This window comes from Dreissena polymorpha, chromosome 1, assembly GCF_020536995.1.
Source record: "Dreissena polymorpha isolate Duluth1 chromosome 1, UMN_Dpol_1.0, whole genome shotgun sequence".
Lineage (NCBI taxonomy): Eukaryota > Metazoa > Mollusca > Bivalvia > Myida > Dreissenidae > Dreissena > Dreissena polymorpha.
The window spans coordinates 196,127,680-196,145,198 of record NC_068355.1 but is presented as its reverse complement, the minus strand read 5'-3'; the positions used below and the strand labels follow the sequence as shown (position 1 = coordinate 196,145,198).

General features: G+C 32.5%; 1 protein-coding gene across 6 annotated transcripts in view; it reads right to left on the bottom strand.

Moving 5' to 3' along the window:
- Positions 1–17,519, bottom strand: part of LOC127864471 (insulin-like growth factor-binding protein complex acid labile subunit) — a 349,772-nt gene that overhangs the window by 49,826 nt on the left and 282,427 nt on the right. The window contains exon 15 of one of the 6 annotated variants that reach the window (XM_052404096.1): positions 7,244–7,757. The exons of the other annotated variants lie outside the window; for them this stretch is intronic. Coding sequence (XP_052260056.1) covers positions 7,673–7,757 — 85 coding nt within the window. The 3' untranslated portion in view covers positions 7,244–7,672. Of the gene's footprint in view, positions 1–7,243; positions 7,758–17,519 lie in introns of those variants that run through there. 6 annotated transcript variants of the gene reach the window in all.

Here is a 17,519-nt window from a genome sequence, read left to right as displayed (position 1 = left end):
TCTGAAACAACTAGAAACATATACCAAGTTATAATTTCACATGCATTATATGTACTGCGTTTAAATTCTAAAAACAACTAACAGTCTCTGTAAGTTTGGCAGTCCGTTAAAGGCATGTTCGGGAAGGGATGCGAGTCTGTTTTCGGATAAAATACTGGAATTAAAACAAAATCAACTGAAGTAATTAAATTACACTATTCTACAACGAAACAAATACTCATATATTTTGAATTAGCTAAGAACTGGTTAATGTGCATCTTATTATGTCTATAGGCTGGGAAGACTATATTCAAAATGCACGTACCAACAACAATAACATTGCATAGTTTCATTATTAATCATCACATCTTCAAGAAATGACACACATAAGACAATAAAACACATCAGAGACCAATCAACCCCAAAGTAGCATCATCATCATCATCAAAACATTTCGCGAGATTTTGATTATTTCACATTCTACTCACAGTTTTCTAAGCAACAATGTATACATACTAACACTCCTTCAACAACCAATTTAGCATCCGTCCTATTGTTATTAACCATATTAACAGATTATCCTTCAGTCTTTTACAAATTACATTTGTTAAAAAGAATCACCATTTAGTTTGAATATCGTTTGGTGCTTTGTGCTAAATTATCAATGGCAACCACACAAATAAAAATAATGTTTTTAATCAAACAAAAATATTTGAATGACGGTATGTGAATATTCAAATTAAATGATTTCGATTCAAGCATATCACATGAACTGAATGAAATTTCATCACGATAAATATTGAATACATTGTTTCTATTATACAGACTGATTTTATACGATGACTTGTGTCCCACACATAATTTTATTCTAGTGTTTTTATTAATTATCACTAATATGTATCGTTAAAATACTTTCTTAACCAAAATTAAAACATTTCGTCCTTTAAAGATGGCTTTGCAGCGCGTCGTAATGACAAGTAAGCGTTTATGTAATGTGTTTTTAACACAATGCTCAAACATATATATTTACCTACCGACCTTCTTAAGTTTTTATTAATGGTTTAAAACAATATTTTTATTATTTTTTGTTATGTTGATAATTGTATTACTCAACAGCAAACGATATTGAACCATTTCGCTTTTTTTCGAAAAAAAGAAATAAAACAAGACTTAAAGGTTAAATCTGAATTAACAGTAATGAGTTTTTTTATATTTAGTATTAGGTGAATAGTAGAACTGGACAGCTGATTTTGCTGTTGTAGTATTGTAAAACTTAATTGTGTAGTTGTTGATTCAGTACTGGTATTCATAGTTACTTGTATAAATTGTTCCTTCGTAAAATGTGAGTAATATGCGGAATACTCTTGTTTTTGCAAAATTGCATGGCGTAAAAAGCTTAGATGGTAATGATATGGCCCAATTTTAAATTAACATTCAATTTGTCTTTCAAAGTATTTGTAACGCTAAATATAACGGTTAACTATCGAAACGATATCGATTTTATTTCGAAAATCGATACGAATGGTATCTGCTTTACACTTTGAATCCATTCGTCATAACTTCCGATGACAGTCCTTTCACTATTGAAACGTTTAAATCATTGCTCAACTCACTGTCTAATCTATTTTTTGTTAGTGGCATGAATGTCATCGTGACAAAAACTAAATTAAATCATATCGACAAACATTAACTGTCAGTTAATTGTTTTTGCGTCATTCTTTTCTTTATTTTTTGCAGAGGATCTAGTTGTTTTCTAGAAAAAAATGGTTATTATTAAAGACCTTTTGAAAACTATTATTTCCAATGCATGAGATTTTCATTAAACACCGTGGGCCTTCGTTATTTTTACTTCGAAATAAAGACAAACATGTGACGTTACATAGTACTTTTTTGATAATAGGGAATTAATGCGTACACTTTTTATTATTATAGTTTTTTTGATATCGTGTTTGCATTATCTACGCTCAATATACACAACCACGTAAAAAGACACATTTTCACATCACTAGGCCCTATATGTAGCTTCGGATTTTTTTTTGTATCGTCGAACTAAGAAGAGCGTCAATTAAACATATGTTAAGACACCGTATCCGCAATACCGTTAACATATTGCCAAAAGATTATTTCTGGTTAAATAAAAAAGAGTAACCAGACGTCATTTTTTGTGTCGTTTTTTTCAGTTTAATGGAAAAAGAAATAGAAGTAATGACTTCTATATTAGTTACTCGGAATATATATTGCTTGTTATGTTTGTTATTTATATTGATTTACTTATAATTCTCTTAATATCTAATAGCTTTATACATGTTTCGGAAAAGCCGTTTTACCAATTGTTTTACTTCTGTTAATATCAAATAAAATGTTGAAAAAGTTCCCAACACATTTTCAAGAATGGATAAGTGGAGTCCGGCTTTGTTTACGCACGTTCAATACTTTTAAACATGTTCACTTCCGTACGTTTTATCAAAGACCCACTTTTCCAGGAATAAAGTCATTTCCATGATCGGTCATCACGTTTTTCATTCAGCTCTTTGTTAGGCCTTCCACTGTGCTTATTGTAGTACTTTGACACTTTGAATCCATTCGTCATAGCTTCCGATGCCAGTCCTTTCACTATTGAAACGTTTAAATCTTTGCTCAACTCATTGTCTAATCCAATTTTTGTTAGCGGCATGAATGTCATCGTGACAAAAACTAAATTAAATCATATCAACAAACATTAACTGCCAGTTAATTGTTTTTGCGTCATTCTTCTCTTTATCTTTTGCAGAGGATCTAGTTTTTTTTCTAGAAAAAAAACTAAAAGGGTTATTATTAAAGACCTATTGAATACTATTATTTTCAATGCAGGAGATTTTCATTAAACACTGTGGTCCTTCGTTATTTTTACTTAGAAATAAAGACAAACATGTGACGTTACATAGTACTTTTTTGATACTAGGGAATTAATGCGTACACTTTTTATTATTATAGTTTTTTTGATATCGTGTTTGCATTATCTACGCTCAATATACACAACCACGTAAAAAGACACATTTTCACATCACTAGGCCCTATATGTAGCTCCGGATTTTTTTTTGTATCGTCGAACTAAGAAGAGCGTCAATTAAACATATGTTAAGACACCGTATCCGCAATACCGTTAACATATTGCCAAAAGATTATTTCTGGTTAAATAAAAAAGAGTAACCAGACGTCATTTTTTGTGTTGTTTTTTTCAGTTTAATGGAAAAAGAAATAGAAGTAATGACTTCTATATTAGTAACTCGGAATATATATTGCTTGTTATGTTTGTTATTTATATTGATTTACTTATAATTCTCTTAATATCTAATAGCTTTATACATGTTTCGGAAAAGCCGTTTTACCAATTGTTTTACTTCTGTTAATATCAAATAAAATGTTGAAAAAATTCCCAACACATTTTCAAGAATGGATAAGTGGAGTCCGGCTTTGTTTACGCACGTTCAATACTTTTAAACATGTTCACTTCCGTTCGTTTTATCAAAGACCCACTTTTCCAGGAATAAAGTCATTTCCATGATCGGTCATCACGTTTTTCATTCAGCTCTTTGTTAGGCCTTCCACTGTGCTTATTGTAGTACTTTGACTATTTGAATCCATTCGTCATAGCTTCCGATGCCAGTCCTTTCACTATTGAAACGTTTAAATCTTTGCTCAACTCATTGTCTAATCCAATTTTTGTTAGCGGCATGAATGTCATCGTGACAAAAACTAAATTAAATCATATCAACACACATTAACTGCCAGTTAATTGTTTTTGCGTCATTCTTCTCTTTATCTTTTGCAGAGGATCTAGTTTTTTTTCTAGAAAAAAAACTAAAAGGGTTATTATTAAAGACCTATTGAATACTTTTATTTTCAATGCAGGAGATTTTCATTAAACACTGTGGTCCTTCGTTATTTTTACTTAGAAATAAAGACAAACATGTGACGTTACATAGTACTTTTTTGATACTAGGGAATTAATGCGTACACTTTTTATTATTATAGTTTTTTTGATATCGTGTTTGCATTATCTACGCTCAATATACACAACCACGTAAAAAGACACATTTTCACATCACTAGGCCCTATATGTAGCTCCGGATTTTTTTTTGTATCGTCGAACTAAGAAGAGCGTCAATTAAACATATGTTAAGACACCGTATCCGCAATACCGTTAACATATTGCCAAAAGATTATTTCTGGTTAAATAAAAAAGAGTAACCAGACGTCATTGTTTGTGTTGTTTTTTTCAGTTTAATGGAAAAAGAAATAGAAGTAATGACTTCTATATTAGTAACTCGGAATATATATTGCTTGTTATGTTTGTTATTTATATTGATTTACTTATAATTCTCTTAATATCTAATAGCTTTATACATGTTTCGGAAAAGCCGTTTTACCAATTGTTTTACTTCTGTTAATATCAAATAAAATGTTGAAAAAATTCCCAACACATTTTCAAGAATGGATAAGTGGAGTCCGGCTTTGTTTACGCACGTTCAATACTTTTAAACATGTTCACTTCCGTACGTCTTATCAAAGACCCACTTTTCCAGGAATAAAGTCATTTCCATGATCGGTCATCACGTTTTTCATTCAGCTCTTTGTTAGGCCTTCCACTGTGCTTATTGTAGTACTTTGACACTTTGAATCCATTCGTCATAGCTTCCGATGCCAGTCCTTTCACTATTGAAACGTTTAAATATTTGCTCAACTCATTGTCTAATCCAATTTTTGTTAGCGGCATGAATGTCATCGTGACAAAAAATAAATTAAATCATATCAACAAACATTAACTGCCAGTTAATTGTTTTTGCGTCATTCTTCTCTTTATGTTTTGCAGAGGATCTAGTTTTTTTTCTAGAAAAAAAACTAAAAGGGTTATTATTAAAGACCTATTGAATACTATTATTTTCAATGCAGGAGATTTTCATTAAACACTGTGGTCCTTCGTTATTTTTACTTAGAAATAAAGACAAACATGTGACGTTACATAGTACTTTTTTATACTATGGGATTAATGCGTACACTTATTATAATTATAGTTTTTGGATAAAGTGTATGCATTATCTACGCTCAATATATACAACCACGTAAAAAGACACATTTTCACATCACTAGGCCCTATATGTAACTCCGGATATATTTTATATCGTCGAACTAAGAAGAGCGTCAATTAAACATATGTTAAGTCACCGTACCCGCAATACCGTTAACATATTGCCAAAAGATTGTTTTTGGTTGAATAAAAAAGAGTTACTAGACGTCATTTGAGAAAAACACGATACTTACTTTTGGAATAATGTTTTTCTTTAAACGCATTCCTCATATTTTACTATCTGACATTTCGCGACACAGTGTGTGTGATGGTTTCCAAGTGTAAAACCGTGAATATATCTAGTTAATAAAATGCATATAGTTGAATTTCATTTTCAATCCCTTGTTTAACAAAGAAAAGAGTGTCATGGTATCTTGAAATAGTGTCATAGTATTAAGAGAAATTCGCATTAAGAAGTAAGAAATATATTCACAACACAAATAACAAGCAGCCATCATATTCAAGGCATACATGCTATAAATCATGATAAATACACGCTAACGTTGAATGTTTTATGAACAAAAAGCTTATACCTTTGTTTAAACTATTTTATGTAAACAAAACATGAGTTATAATGGTTTAGATATAAATATCGATAACACTCCCATTATAGTGTATTACAATAGAAATTGACGTTTCGCCTTAAACTCTCCCCATTCCGAACAAAATCCTAAATTATCATAAATACATGTTTATGAACCTGTATACAGACGTGAAACTCCAGCAGCTGAAGCAGTATTGCATTCTTATCATATCTAATGTCGTGGTCCTTTATTTAAGGCAAGTGACCAATTGCCAAAATAGTACGATTCAGCACAACATGAAACAACATACACCGCCTTGTAACGGTCAATGCAAGGCAATGGGGGTTAAGACCGGTTTAAGAGCGTTCAACCTCACACTTGGCCCAGCAAAATTCATGATACATATACGTGTAAATATAAGTTAACCTCTTAGCATTGCAATTCAAATTGAACAATAATAAAATGGAATTAAAACGAATTCCATTGCATTACGATTTAATTACTCAATGGTAGGCACAAAACCAGAGCAACAGAGTTACAACTTTTAAGGAACGAAATTAGGAACAAATTGTCAACTACAAAACGATTTAAGAGCATAGCATCATATAGATAATATATCAGATCATCATCGTGCAAATACAGGTAGAAACATCAATATTGGTTGTACAAGATCCTTATTACATCGTTGTTTTGTTTATGTGACTGCTTAAAAATAAATCAATTGAGAAATACCTGTCAGAGAGAAAATATTAATAAAGTTGAACGATATAAACCCGATAACCTATGTATATAGCTGTGACAGCGACGGTAGATCGGATGATACAATTCTTAATAGTTAATAGTTCTGTTCAATCAATCGTATCAAAGTTAATCAACACTCACATTTTAAGTCCTGCAGTTCAAATAATATACTGATAATTCCTCATAATTCAAAAATCAAGATAATCAACATTTAAAATATGTACAGTAGAGTTAGCGATTGTGTTCCGCGATTAATTGCTTAACAAACGCTAACAAATAAGCGTTTTTAACCGATTTATAGATTTTCAGCGGTTATTAAGCGTTTTAAACATATTTCATCGGTTTAAGCGTTTTCATTCGTTGAATTTCGCAACCACTTTTGTTAAGCGATGTTACGCGATTAATCGCTACGCATGCGCATTTGTTCATACCGCTGAAAAGGGCTGAATATGCGGAGCCTAACATAGGTAGGTGTGTCATAAATATTTATTTATAGATCCTTGCTTATCCCTGTGTTATCCATTTTTAGTTTGAACGTTATAATTATTCAATTTTTATATTTTACTTGTATTGTGTATCAAACTTAAGTATATGTTATTTAAGAAATATCATCTCTTATTGCAAATCCTCACACAAATACTGACAAAACATCTGTAGGATACTGTTTGTGGGATAAACATAATTCAATATAAGATAAAGTGATTGACATGAAACACGATCACCATTTTATTGTCCGTCTTAAATCTCGTGTTTGATAACGAAGAAATGTGTCGTAATTAATTGTCGACGGAAACAGTATTTTTCAAATAAAATATTTTAAGAATACCATTACAGTGAGCGTGCAAATTGAGAGAAAAAGCAGAAGTGTTTTTTTTGTGTTTTTTTTTTATTCTATGAGAGCCGTAATGCTCGTTTATATAGTATGTAAGTACATTATAATGACATGAGAATTCATTAAAATTTTCATCAGTGATAATTCTTACCACACAAATATTGTTTTAAAACGGCAACCTATTTTCGCGCATTGTGGGACGATCGTCGTTTAATTAAATCGCGTTAGATATAAGTGTTACTATTACTGTTTACTTCTGTGTCTATTTGAATCATTAAAAATAATTGATTATTAATTAATTGGTTATGACGGATTAATATTTAAGTTGAAAAGTTTACTTTTTTAAACAAAACATCTTCATGACTGCATTTCTGTCTGTGAGTTGTTTTCGTTTATTAAATTTCTGACAGGATTGGCTGTACTGTATGTTTTTGTATATACATTTCACACACACACATATTCCGACACAATTGTGCTTCACTGAGGATGTTATTTTAAGACAAGATGATTGTTATTGTTTACAATCGGTATTTTTCGCGCATGTGCAGTCACTGGTTGGCAAAAGCGCTGGTTACTGAAATGGACAATATTTGCAATAAGTCATATAAGTCATGTTTTATTTTTAAAAAATAAGCCAGAACTTCTAAATGGAAATTAAAACACGATTAATGAATTAATAATTATATCAAACAACATCAACATCGGCATTGGAGTAGATTGTATTGTTATTTGTTTTGGTAATAATTAGCGTAAATGATCGAATTATATTAAATGTTACCGATCTGATCGTCACATAATAGTTCGTGTTTATTGTTTAATCATATTTTTATCAGTTATAAGGTTATTAATAGAAGCAAAGTTAATCTGCATTATTTTAAGAGTAATACAAACTCAGCACGACTGAGGTCTTGATTTCCACTATACCTGTTTTTAGAATTTGACGAGTGATATATTATCTTAATTACGGTATCTACACATGTGCAGACAGTATTATATTATATCTTAGCGCTTAAATTTAATTCACACTTGGAGATCAAAAGATTACTTGGCGGAATTGAATGTATACCATTTCCAAAGCGGAAATGTGGTCTTGACAAGTGCGAGTTTAGGCTTCAATGTTTAGAATTACCGAAGTCCCCCTTAAAGAACATCAATTTATTTCAGAACTTTTAATAACATATAAGCATTATGAAGTGTGACTTATTTCACGAGTATATGAACAACAATATGGAATGGTACCCACTTTGCGTAACTTAACGAAATCCACTTTTATACGTTAGAACATGGGGATTTCGGTACCCACTCGACGTCGAGAGAGTGTAAAATCTAACCGAAATGCCAGGTATACAGCGCTTTTTCGTGTACAAAATATGTGAAGAAAATGTGTCGTTAATGATTTAGTACATAACATGTGTACATACCAGTGAAGACTTGTTAATTAACGCGTAGTTGCATGCTAGATTTCGGTAAACGCGCACGCGTTTGAGAGCGTGTTTAACGTACCTAAATACCCGTTATAGATAGCTACTATTTTTTTAATAGCTAATATTTGTTTAAACTAATAATTTCTGCATTTCCATTATAACTTAATGATACAATCCCCTTTAACCAGTGTCATAAGGGATTAAAAAGTCCATAAAAAAACAACCGCAATATCGCGTAATATGTAGGCAAAGAAGCCACTTTGATATTTTCTAACCGCTTATGCTTCACAGATAATCCGGTCGCCGGCCGATGTGTCCGATCTACAGGCATCGGGAAGACTGGACACGTCGGAGCCGTCCGCCGTCCGATGATTGACAAAGTTTAAAACCTCAGTCACACATAGACACCGATAACCGTTCGATCAGCGGCCGACGTTTTTTTCCGCTCATCGTGCTGGCGCCGGCCGATGATCGCACGCACATCGGGTCATTTTGTAGCAACGGGCGGCGTCTGGAATAATTTTGTATATCATAGTTTGTCCGGGAAGGAATCGAGGTGAGATCGAAACAAGATCGGACGATCAACGAACGGTTATCGGCCGGCGTGCGCCTGACATCGGATTAATTGTACGTGCATCATCACGAGCATCGTCCGGCGTCTGTCTGGCATCGTGCGGAGGCCCTCCGGCAATCAAGCGGTCGCCGGCCGATGTATATGCCTCTGGGAAATACCTTTTCTTTTGCCGATACACGTTCAAAGAATCCGATGTCGGGCGATCGCCGGGCGATACCCGTTCGTTGATCGTCCGATCTTGTTTCGATCTCAACTCGATTCCTTCCCGGGCCCGACGTCGGGTAAAAGTTTAAGTGAGACTTAAAATTTATCCGGACGCCGCCCAAATGCTTCAAATTGGGCCGGTTTCCGTGAGATCATCGGCCGGTCACCAGTCCGATTAGCGGAAAAAAACGTTGGCCGCTGATAGGACGGTGATCGTTGTCTATCTGTGACTTAGGCATTAGCCACGTGATTAAGTGTCCAGGCGAGATGTCAATTGGATTTACATTCACGAATGATGCCATTGATTGCTAAATTGTTGAGTACATTAAAATTAACGGGACGTGTTACACCGTCATTGTGGTTTAATTTCTATTTAGCAAACGCGCTGAAAACAAACATATAAACGTGTGATTATATCCAAAGCAGTATCAGTTAAATCTACGTACACATGCAGTTTGAATATACGCGTACATGTACTGGACATCGAAATTAGGATATATCGAGAACATCATTTTTAAACTGACATTTCTTGCTATCATTACCGTCTTTTCATTAAAAATATAGTCTAATATTAAAATCTATATAATGATTTAATAACTCGATTATTTTGAATACACTAATACGAAATGATAAACTTTAATTTATACACTATGTAAAAGTCTTCATGATATGAGATCAAGTAAAATAAAATATTTTTTCTGCGGCAATTGCGACTGACTTCAATACAATTATAGCGCGCTCGTTGAAAGGCAGACGATACAACGCCGACCGCATAGATAATGTTGTGTATATAAAGATAGAAAAATATAATTTGTATTTTCACTGTTTATAAAATGGCACGTTTGCCAGATCTTAACTTTATCTTCTTTAACGACATGTGTATTATGTTTTGCGTTTAAAACATATGGGCGTTATTTAGTTACCAAATGTTCATAAATGAATCAATAGTATGTTAATTTGCATATCAATGATTAAATTTGTGTTGTGTAACAAATAATACACGTCAAACAAACACATTTGTTTCTAATATTGAAGTGAGCTTATATTTCCTTGGCACAGTATGGTTTCTTTGCGTTTTATTAAAATTAATGAATTCATTAAACATTGATCAGTTGCCCTAAACTTGCAAATCTTATATTTTAAAAACAATGAAAGCATATTGTATCGATCTTGATAGTTTTGATGAAACATATTGAAATCTGTTTACAAGTACGCGTTTAATAATGCTTCTTTTTTGTAGAAAAGAAGTATTACATTTAGAAAAAATTTGAAAATATACGTGTCTCTCTCTCTGTCTTTATTTACATCGGCACGTTTCTCAAATCTTATTTTATTGAATATAGCTTCTTTAACGAACTATTCGCGTTTAAAACATTTGGGCCTTGTTAAATAAGCGAACATTAAAAAATGAATCAGTAATGTGTTCATTTGCAAATAAAAAATTATATAAATTGCTGTGTTACAAATAATACTCTATAAACCAACACAATTATTTGCTTAAGTTCAAAGTTTAACATAAATGAGAAATATTTTGTCTTGCTAATTTCACGACGCGTCGTTTTTTTTTTTGCTTTTCACTAAATGTAGTTAAATCATTTATTAAATATAAGATATTTGATGGATTTGGTGGAATATCGATTTTAGTTCACGAGTGATCATAATATATAATTTTTATATGATCACGAGTAAACTAAAATCGACATTTCACCGAATCCAACAAATGTTATGTTGATTTTATGCTAACAAATGCTTATTCATGGTATTTTCTCCCAAAATATATTTCCGGTAAAACAATCAAAATTATCATTTATATTCACTAATTGTACGGTTTTAAACGGTGAATTATCAGTTTTAATTTACTGATATTTTTCGATAACCACCAGAAAGCATAAAATAACATTGATCAGTTCCTTTACAGTTGTACATCGGATTATATTAACAATATTAGCATATATTTTCGATCTTACCGATAGTTTTGAAAAAAAAAAGATATTTTAACGGGTAAAAGTTTACAAACTCCTTGCGTAATATTATACGGGTGTAATGATTCGTTGTTTGTGTCTGAGACCTATATGCTTGTGTGGAAATGAGATATATATTTACAAATAGAAAATATATATGTATTTCTTAGTGTTTATATAGATTTTTTTTCACGACGCTGTGTGATTTCTTGGCCTCAAGAGTATTAATTTATTAAATAATAAATACTACAAATACTGCGATAATTGATGGCAATTAATTAACTAAAGAGTCTTTTTTCCAGTACATCTGTTTTTATTGATTAACTCTGATAGTGGTCGCTGCACTGCGACCACAGCAGGGTGTCAATAAACAGAGATATAATCTAATACTGTGAAGGCCACTGTAAAGGCCTTCTTTACTTCATTTTCGGACGCAACGCGTGTGCTATACCCATGTTTATTGACACCCTGCTGTCACATTGCAGCGACCAATATAAGGTATGATCATTAAAAACAGATGCACTTAATAAATTAATATCTTTGCTGTAATTTACGGAAGAGGATGGTGACCAATCATTAATTCATATATAATATCTGTATACGAACAATAAATGCATTTGTAAAATATGTAACTCAATCTTCAGGAATTGTTTATACATCTATATTCTGATTTAACTCTTCGTTTTCCGTCTTTGGCCATATTGTGTTTATTTTCCAAAGTTCTCTATATGGTCTGCGTTCTCGCATACGATATATTTATAGAAGAAAAATTTAGACGCAAGGAAACCACAGCGTCGTGAAAAAATCACGAAATAATAACTCATTTCAACTGTAGCAAATAGTGTTTGTCTGTTTTACATGTATTATTTGTTAAACAACGAAAATAACAATTCCTTTGCCTTTTTTTGAAAACTAACATACTTATGATTCATTCATGAATATTTGCTAATTAAATAAGGCCCATATGTTTTAAACGCAAAATAATGTATATTTTGTAAAGAATACATATTTAAGATTTGACAAACGTGCAATTTTATATAAACACTAAGAAAAACACGCAATTTCCACACAGACACGAATCAATACACCGCTATAAGATTAAAACAGAATTGTAAACGTGTACCCGTTTTAAAAAATTCAAAACTCTCGATAGGATCGATTATACATGCTAATATTGTTACTAAAATATAACATTTACACATGAGCGGCAACTGATTAGTGTTAAATTCATGATTTAAATGCATCTAATGAAACGCAAAGAATTACACCACGCCGTGAAATTAGCAAGCGAAATAATAACTCACATTAAGCAAATATGTTCTGCTTGTTTCACGTGTTTTAGTTGTAACACAGCAAATGAAATTATTAATTTGCAAATGAACATACAAACGATTCACTTATGAATATTCGCTACTTAAATTAAGCCCAGTTGATGTAAACGCAACATAATGAATATTTCGTTAAAGCGTATATATTTAAGATCCACAAACGTGCCATTTTATATTGAAAATGTTCTATATTTGTTAAAGAACGCTATGCTGTACTAAACTTCACGCATGGACAATTTCCTAAACTGTATCGGACGGTTTTTTATCCACTAAATAAATCGACTGGTACGGTTTACAGGCGCACGAGCGGTTCAAAATTATGTTACTGTCCACTACATTTTAGTTGACCGTCCCGTTACTAAAATCATCGTAATATAACATGTTTACAAGGTCAGCCTTTAAAAAAACATACATAGAAAGATACAGGTTATCTTTACTATACGAGTGATGATTGTGACGATGATGATGATGATGATGATGATGATGATTATGATGATGATGGTGATGATGATGATGATGTTGATGATGTTGATGATGGTGATGATGATGATGTTGATGATGATGATGATGATGATGATGATGATGCTGATGATGATGATGATGATGATGATGATGATGATGATGATGATGATGATGATGATGATGATGATGATGATGATGATGATGATGATGATGATGATGATGATGATGATGATGATGATGATGATGATGATGATGATGATGATGATGATGATGATGATGATGATGATGATGATGATGATGATGATGCTGATGCTGATGATGATGATGATGATGATGATGATGATGATGATGATGATGATGATGATGATGATGATGATGATGATGATGATGATGATGATGATGGCGATGATGATGATGATGATGATGATGATGATGATGATGATGATGATGATGATGATGATGATGATGATGATGATGATGATGATGATGATGATGATGATGATGATGATGATGATGATGATGATGATGATGATGATGACGACGACGACGGCGGCGACGACGATGATGATGATGCAGTTGATGATGATTAAAAGTGCGAGCATTCGCTGATTGCAGTCAAACAGTTTTGTTATTTGATTTGATTAGTATCAGAAATATGCAAAACTAGTCCGTTGTTCCTTCTATATTATAAAATGTATTTGTTTAGGCGAAGAAAGTAATAAAACACACACACACACACACACAACTTTCCCCCTTTCTTCAAGGTTCAAGGTTCAATATACAAGTGAAAGCATCGTTATTCTTGCTTAATTACTGGACAAACATCCACCACATGTTGGGAACTTGGGGGGCACTTTGGGTCACTTATGTTTATGACACCCGTTTGGGTTATTTTAAAAGGTTAACCAATGATAATCAAACGGTGCTAACTTGTTTTTACAAGAAGCAATTCACCTTAATATTGTTTGTGTATATTCATGTTTGGCACATTGATTTATAACTTCAAATGCTTTATAAGCGAAAGGAATAACAATCTTATGTTGTTGTTTTTTTAAATAATATTTATTATAAATAATACAATTGAGTTAAATGTTTTGAAGATTTAAATGATTGTGGAAATTACAGTAATTTTCAACATAACTTGTATAGATCAGCGTTATGTCAACCACCTTTTGCAAACTTGTGGTCGGAGTCTGTCTGCAAATAGCATGTGCTTTTGATTTCTATTTTCATATTCTTGTTTTACCCGTAAAATGTACATTCACAATAAACAAATAATTTGTGCAATTTCAAACTGAATAATACGATATTCGCTCTTAATTTTCGTTTTTTTGCAAGAAACTTTCTTGTACATAAAGAAAAACAACAGTATTCATTAGCATATAAGCATATGAACTTTGATTTTGCTAAAACAGATAAACACATGTAGCGCACAAAATAAAATAAATGAATATAAGGAAGTGTCAATATCGAGTTGAAACAGTTATAATAGGGATTCTTCGCAGGAAACGGACTCGGGAGTGGCTCAATAAGCCCCAGGCTTTCTATGCACTAAAGCTAAAAATATCGGTTGTAATTAATATAAATATTCCTTGTATAAAAACATCCTGATTTAACAACTTACACAGAATCATGAATAAAATAAATCTATTTAGCTGTTTATTGTCTACTGTAATGTTTTACAACTTGTTATCATTTGCGTTTCTAGGGTCGTTAAGTACCGCGACGTATATTCACACGTGCACTGATACCCTTACTTCGTGAAAAACGCTTTCCTCGATATGACATATACCGACTCGGCAGTAATCATGTGTATTTGACGAGATTTGACAAACTGCTACGCCCCAAAAAACGGCGACCCCATAACAAATATGAAGTTCTAATTCTGGAATAACGAAAGATCGGCCCAGGAAAAACAATTGACCAATTAAAAAAAACAAAAATGTATCAATCGGACATTTCAGTACGGCGCGCCCACCTGTTGATAAGTATTGTGCTCGCATTGAAGGCAATAGTCTGTGCCGCGTGTACAATGGCATTACATCACGCGCTGTTGATAAGTATTGTACTCGCATTGAAGGCAATAGTCTGTGCCTCGTGTACAATGGCATTACATCACGCGCTGTTGATAAGTATTGTGCTCGCATTGAAGGCAATAGTCTGTGCCGCGTGTACAATGGCATTACATCACGCGCTGTTGATAAGTATTGTGCTCGCATTAAAGGCAATAGTCTGTGCCTCGTGTACAATAGCATTACATCACGCGCTGTTTATAAGTATTGCACTCGCATTAAAGGCAATAGTTTGTGCCTCGTGTGAAATGACATGACACCACGCGCTGTTGATAAGTATTGTTCCTGCATTGAAGGCAATAGTCTGTGCCACGTGTGCAATGAAATGACATCACACGCTGTTAATAAGTATTGAGCTCGCATTGAAGGCAATAGTCTGGTGAACTGTATCGAAGACATGCATTTTACTTCGAAACTCAAACTACGTGCACCAATTATTGCAGTCGACTATAGCATTGAGCCCGCAATCGTTTCGAATAAAAGTTTCATATGGTTAAACAATCTAAAAAGTAATGTACACCAGCAAATTTTCGAACATATAGCGAAAAACAAGTTGTTTCGTCCACAATTCATAATAACAGTCAGTGTGCTAGATATAATTTAGCGTTTAATGATGATTAGTGTGATGATGGTGAGGACAATTATGAGAATGAAGACGTAGATGATAACCTTGAGAACATGATTAAGTTACAGTACCAATAACAGTGATAAGTCCACAAGGTTTACTTAAAACACTGATCGAATTGTCGGAAACATAGAAACCAATGTGATCTCTCGAACACTTTTTTGAAAACAAAAGTTGAAGTGTGTAAATAGTGTGATGATATATGTACTCAAATAAACCAATATCATACTCAATCATGAAGAAGTTGAAACTTGCTCAGCAAGAGTGTTCACAAAACATGCAAAGAAATTAAGTTTAGAAGTGTTGACTGATGTTTTCATACATGCTTGTAGTTGACAATTTGAAATATGATAATTAAGTAACCATTATTCCCAATAAAGGCAAACATGTGGCGTTGGATATTACGTGTCGGACAATATGGGAATTAATACGTAATTGTCCGACAGGTCACTAATTATTTTTATATTTTTGGATAAAGTGAACGAATTTTCTACGCTCAAATCTAAACATCCACGTAAATTGACAAATTTTAACATACCTACACTCTATTAGTAACTCCGGATATATTATTATTGTCGAGTTAAGAAGAGCATCAATGAATGCTATTTTGTTTAGTATGTCTTGCTATTCATTCGAGACACACGGTAATGCCCTGTGAGAATGCTTTTTTAAACGCACTTAGAGTAGTCTACCGTCTGACATTCCGCGACACAGTGTGTTTGATGACTTCATATTGTTATACCATGTACACACCATGTTTATCTCTAGTTAATCATAAAAAGTGTATAATTGAGTTTCATTTAAAACTTTTATTTTTAGCAAAAATGAATTGTCATGTTCGCTTTAAATAGTGGCAGAGTAATCAATATTCAGAAGTTTAAATTCATTAACCAGACATTGAACACACAGTTGTCATATTCGAAGCATGAATATGCCATTGAGAAAAACCGTTGCCTTGATAGATTCACGCTATCGAGGAATGTAACATTAACTCAATAACTTATTTAATATAAAACAAAACATGAATTAGATTTATTCAGTTATAACTATCGACGCCTTTTTATTTGTTTTAATAAGTCAACAGGATTATTAAGTACGTATAGTATCAAAGGAATATACAAATAGTAGTATAGTTTTTACATATTAACCAAGTAAAGAAGATCATATAATATTAAATGTATGTATAATTGTAAATTAAAACGTCTTCCAATAAAAGTTATCTTGTTATTTGTAGAAATGGTATATTTGGCCAACACTATAATCTTAGAAACGGATTACATTTTATTGAAACAATGACACACATATTCGTATAAACATATCTCCTGTAATTTCAGAGAATGAAGTGTTTACAGTGGAAATAATATTTAACAATTAGACCATTTATATTTGCATTTATCTGTTCGTCATGTTCTATGATATACCGATAAAACCATAATGATAACCTGTTTCCACCACACTTAACAGAATGATTGAGTTTGTATATAACTCCATGCCTTTATATGTACTGTTGAACGAAGTGATACGACTTAAGTGGTTGTATGATGGACTGTGTATAACATACGTTCTTAATATTAAGAATATATACGTATTTGCATTAGTGAAGGTGCACCGGTATTATTTGATTTTCCTTTACGCTCTTTTACCTGATTTTTAACATTATCGTAGTAGTGTATATAGTATTTGAAT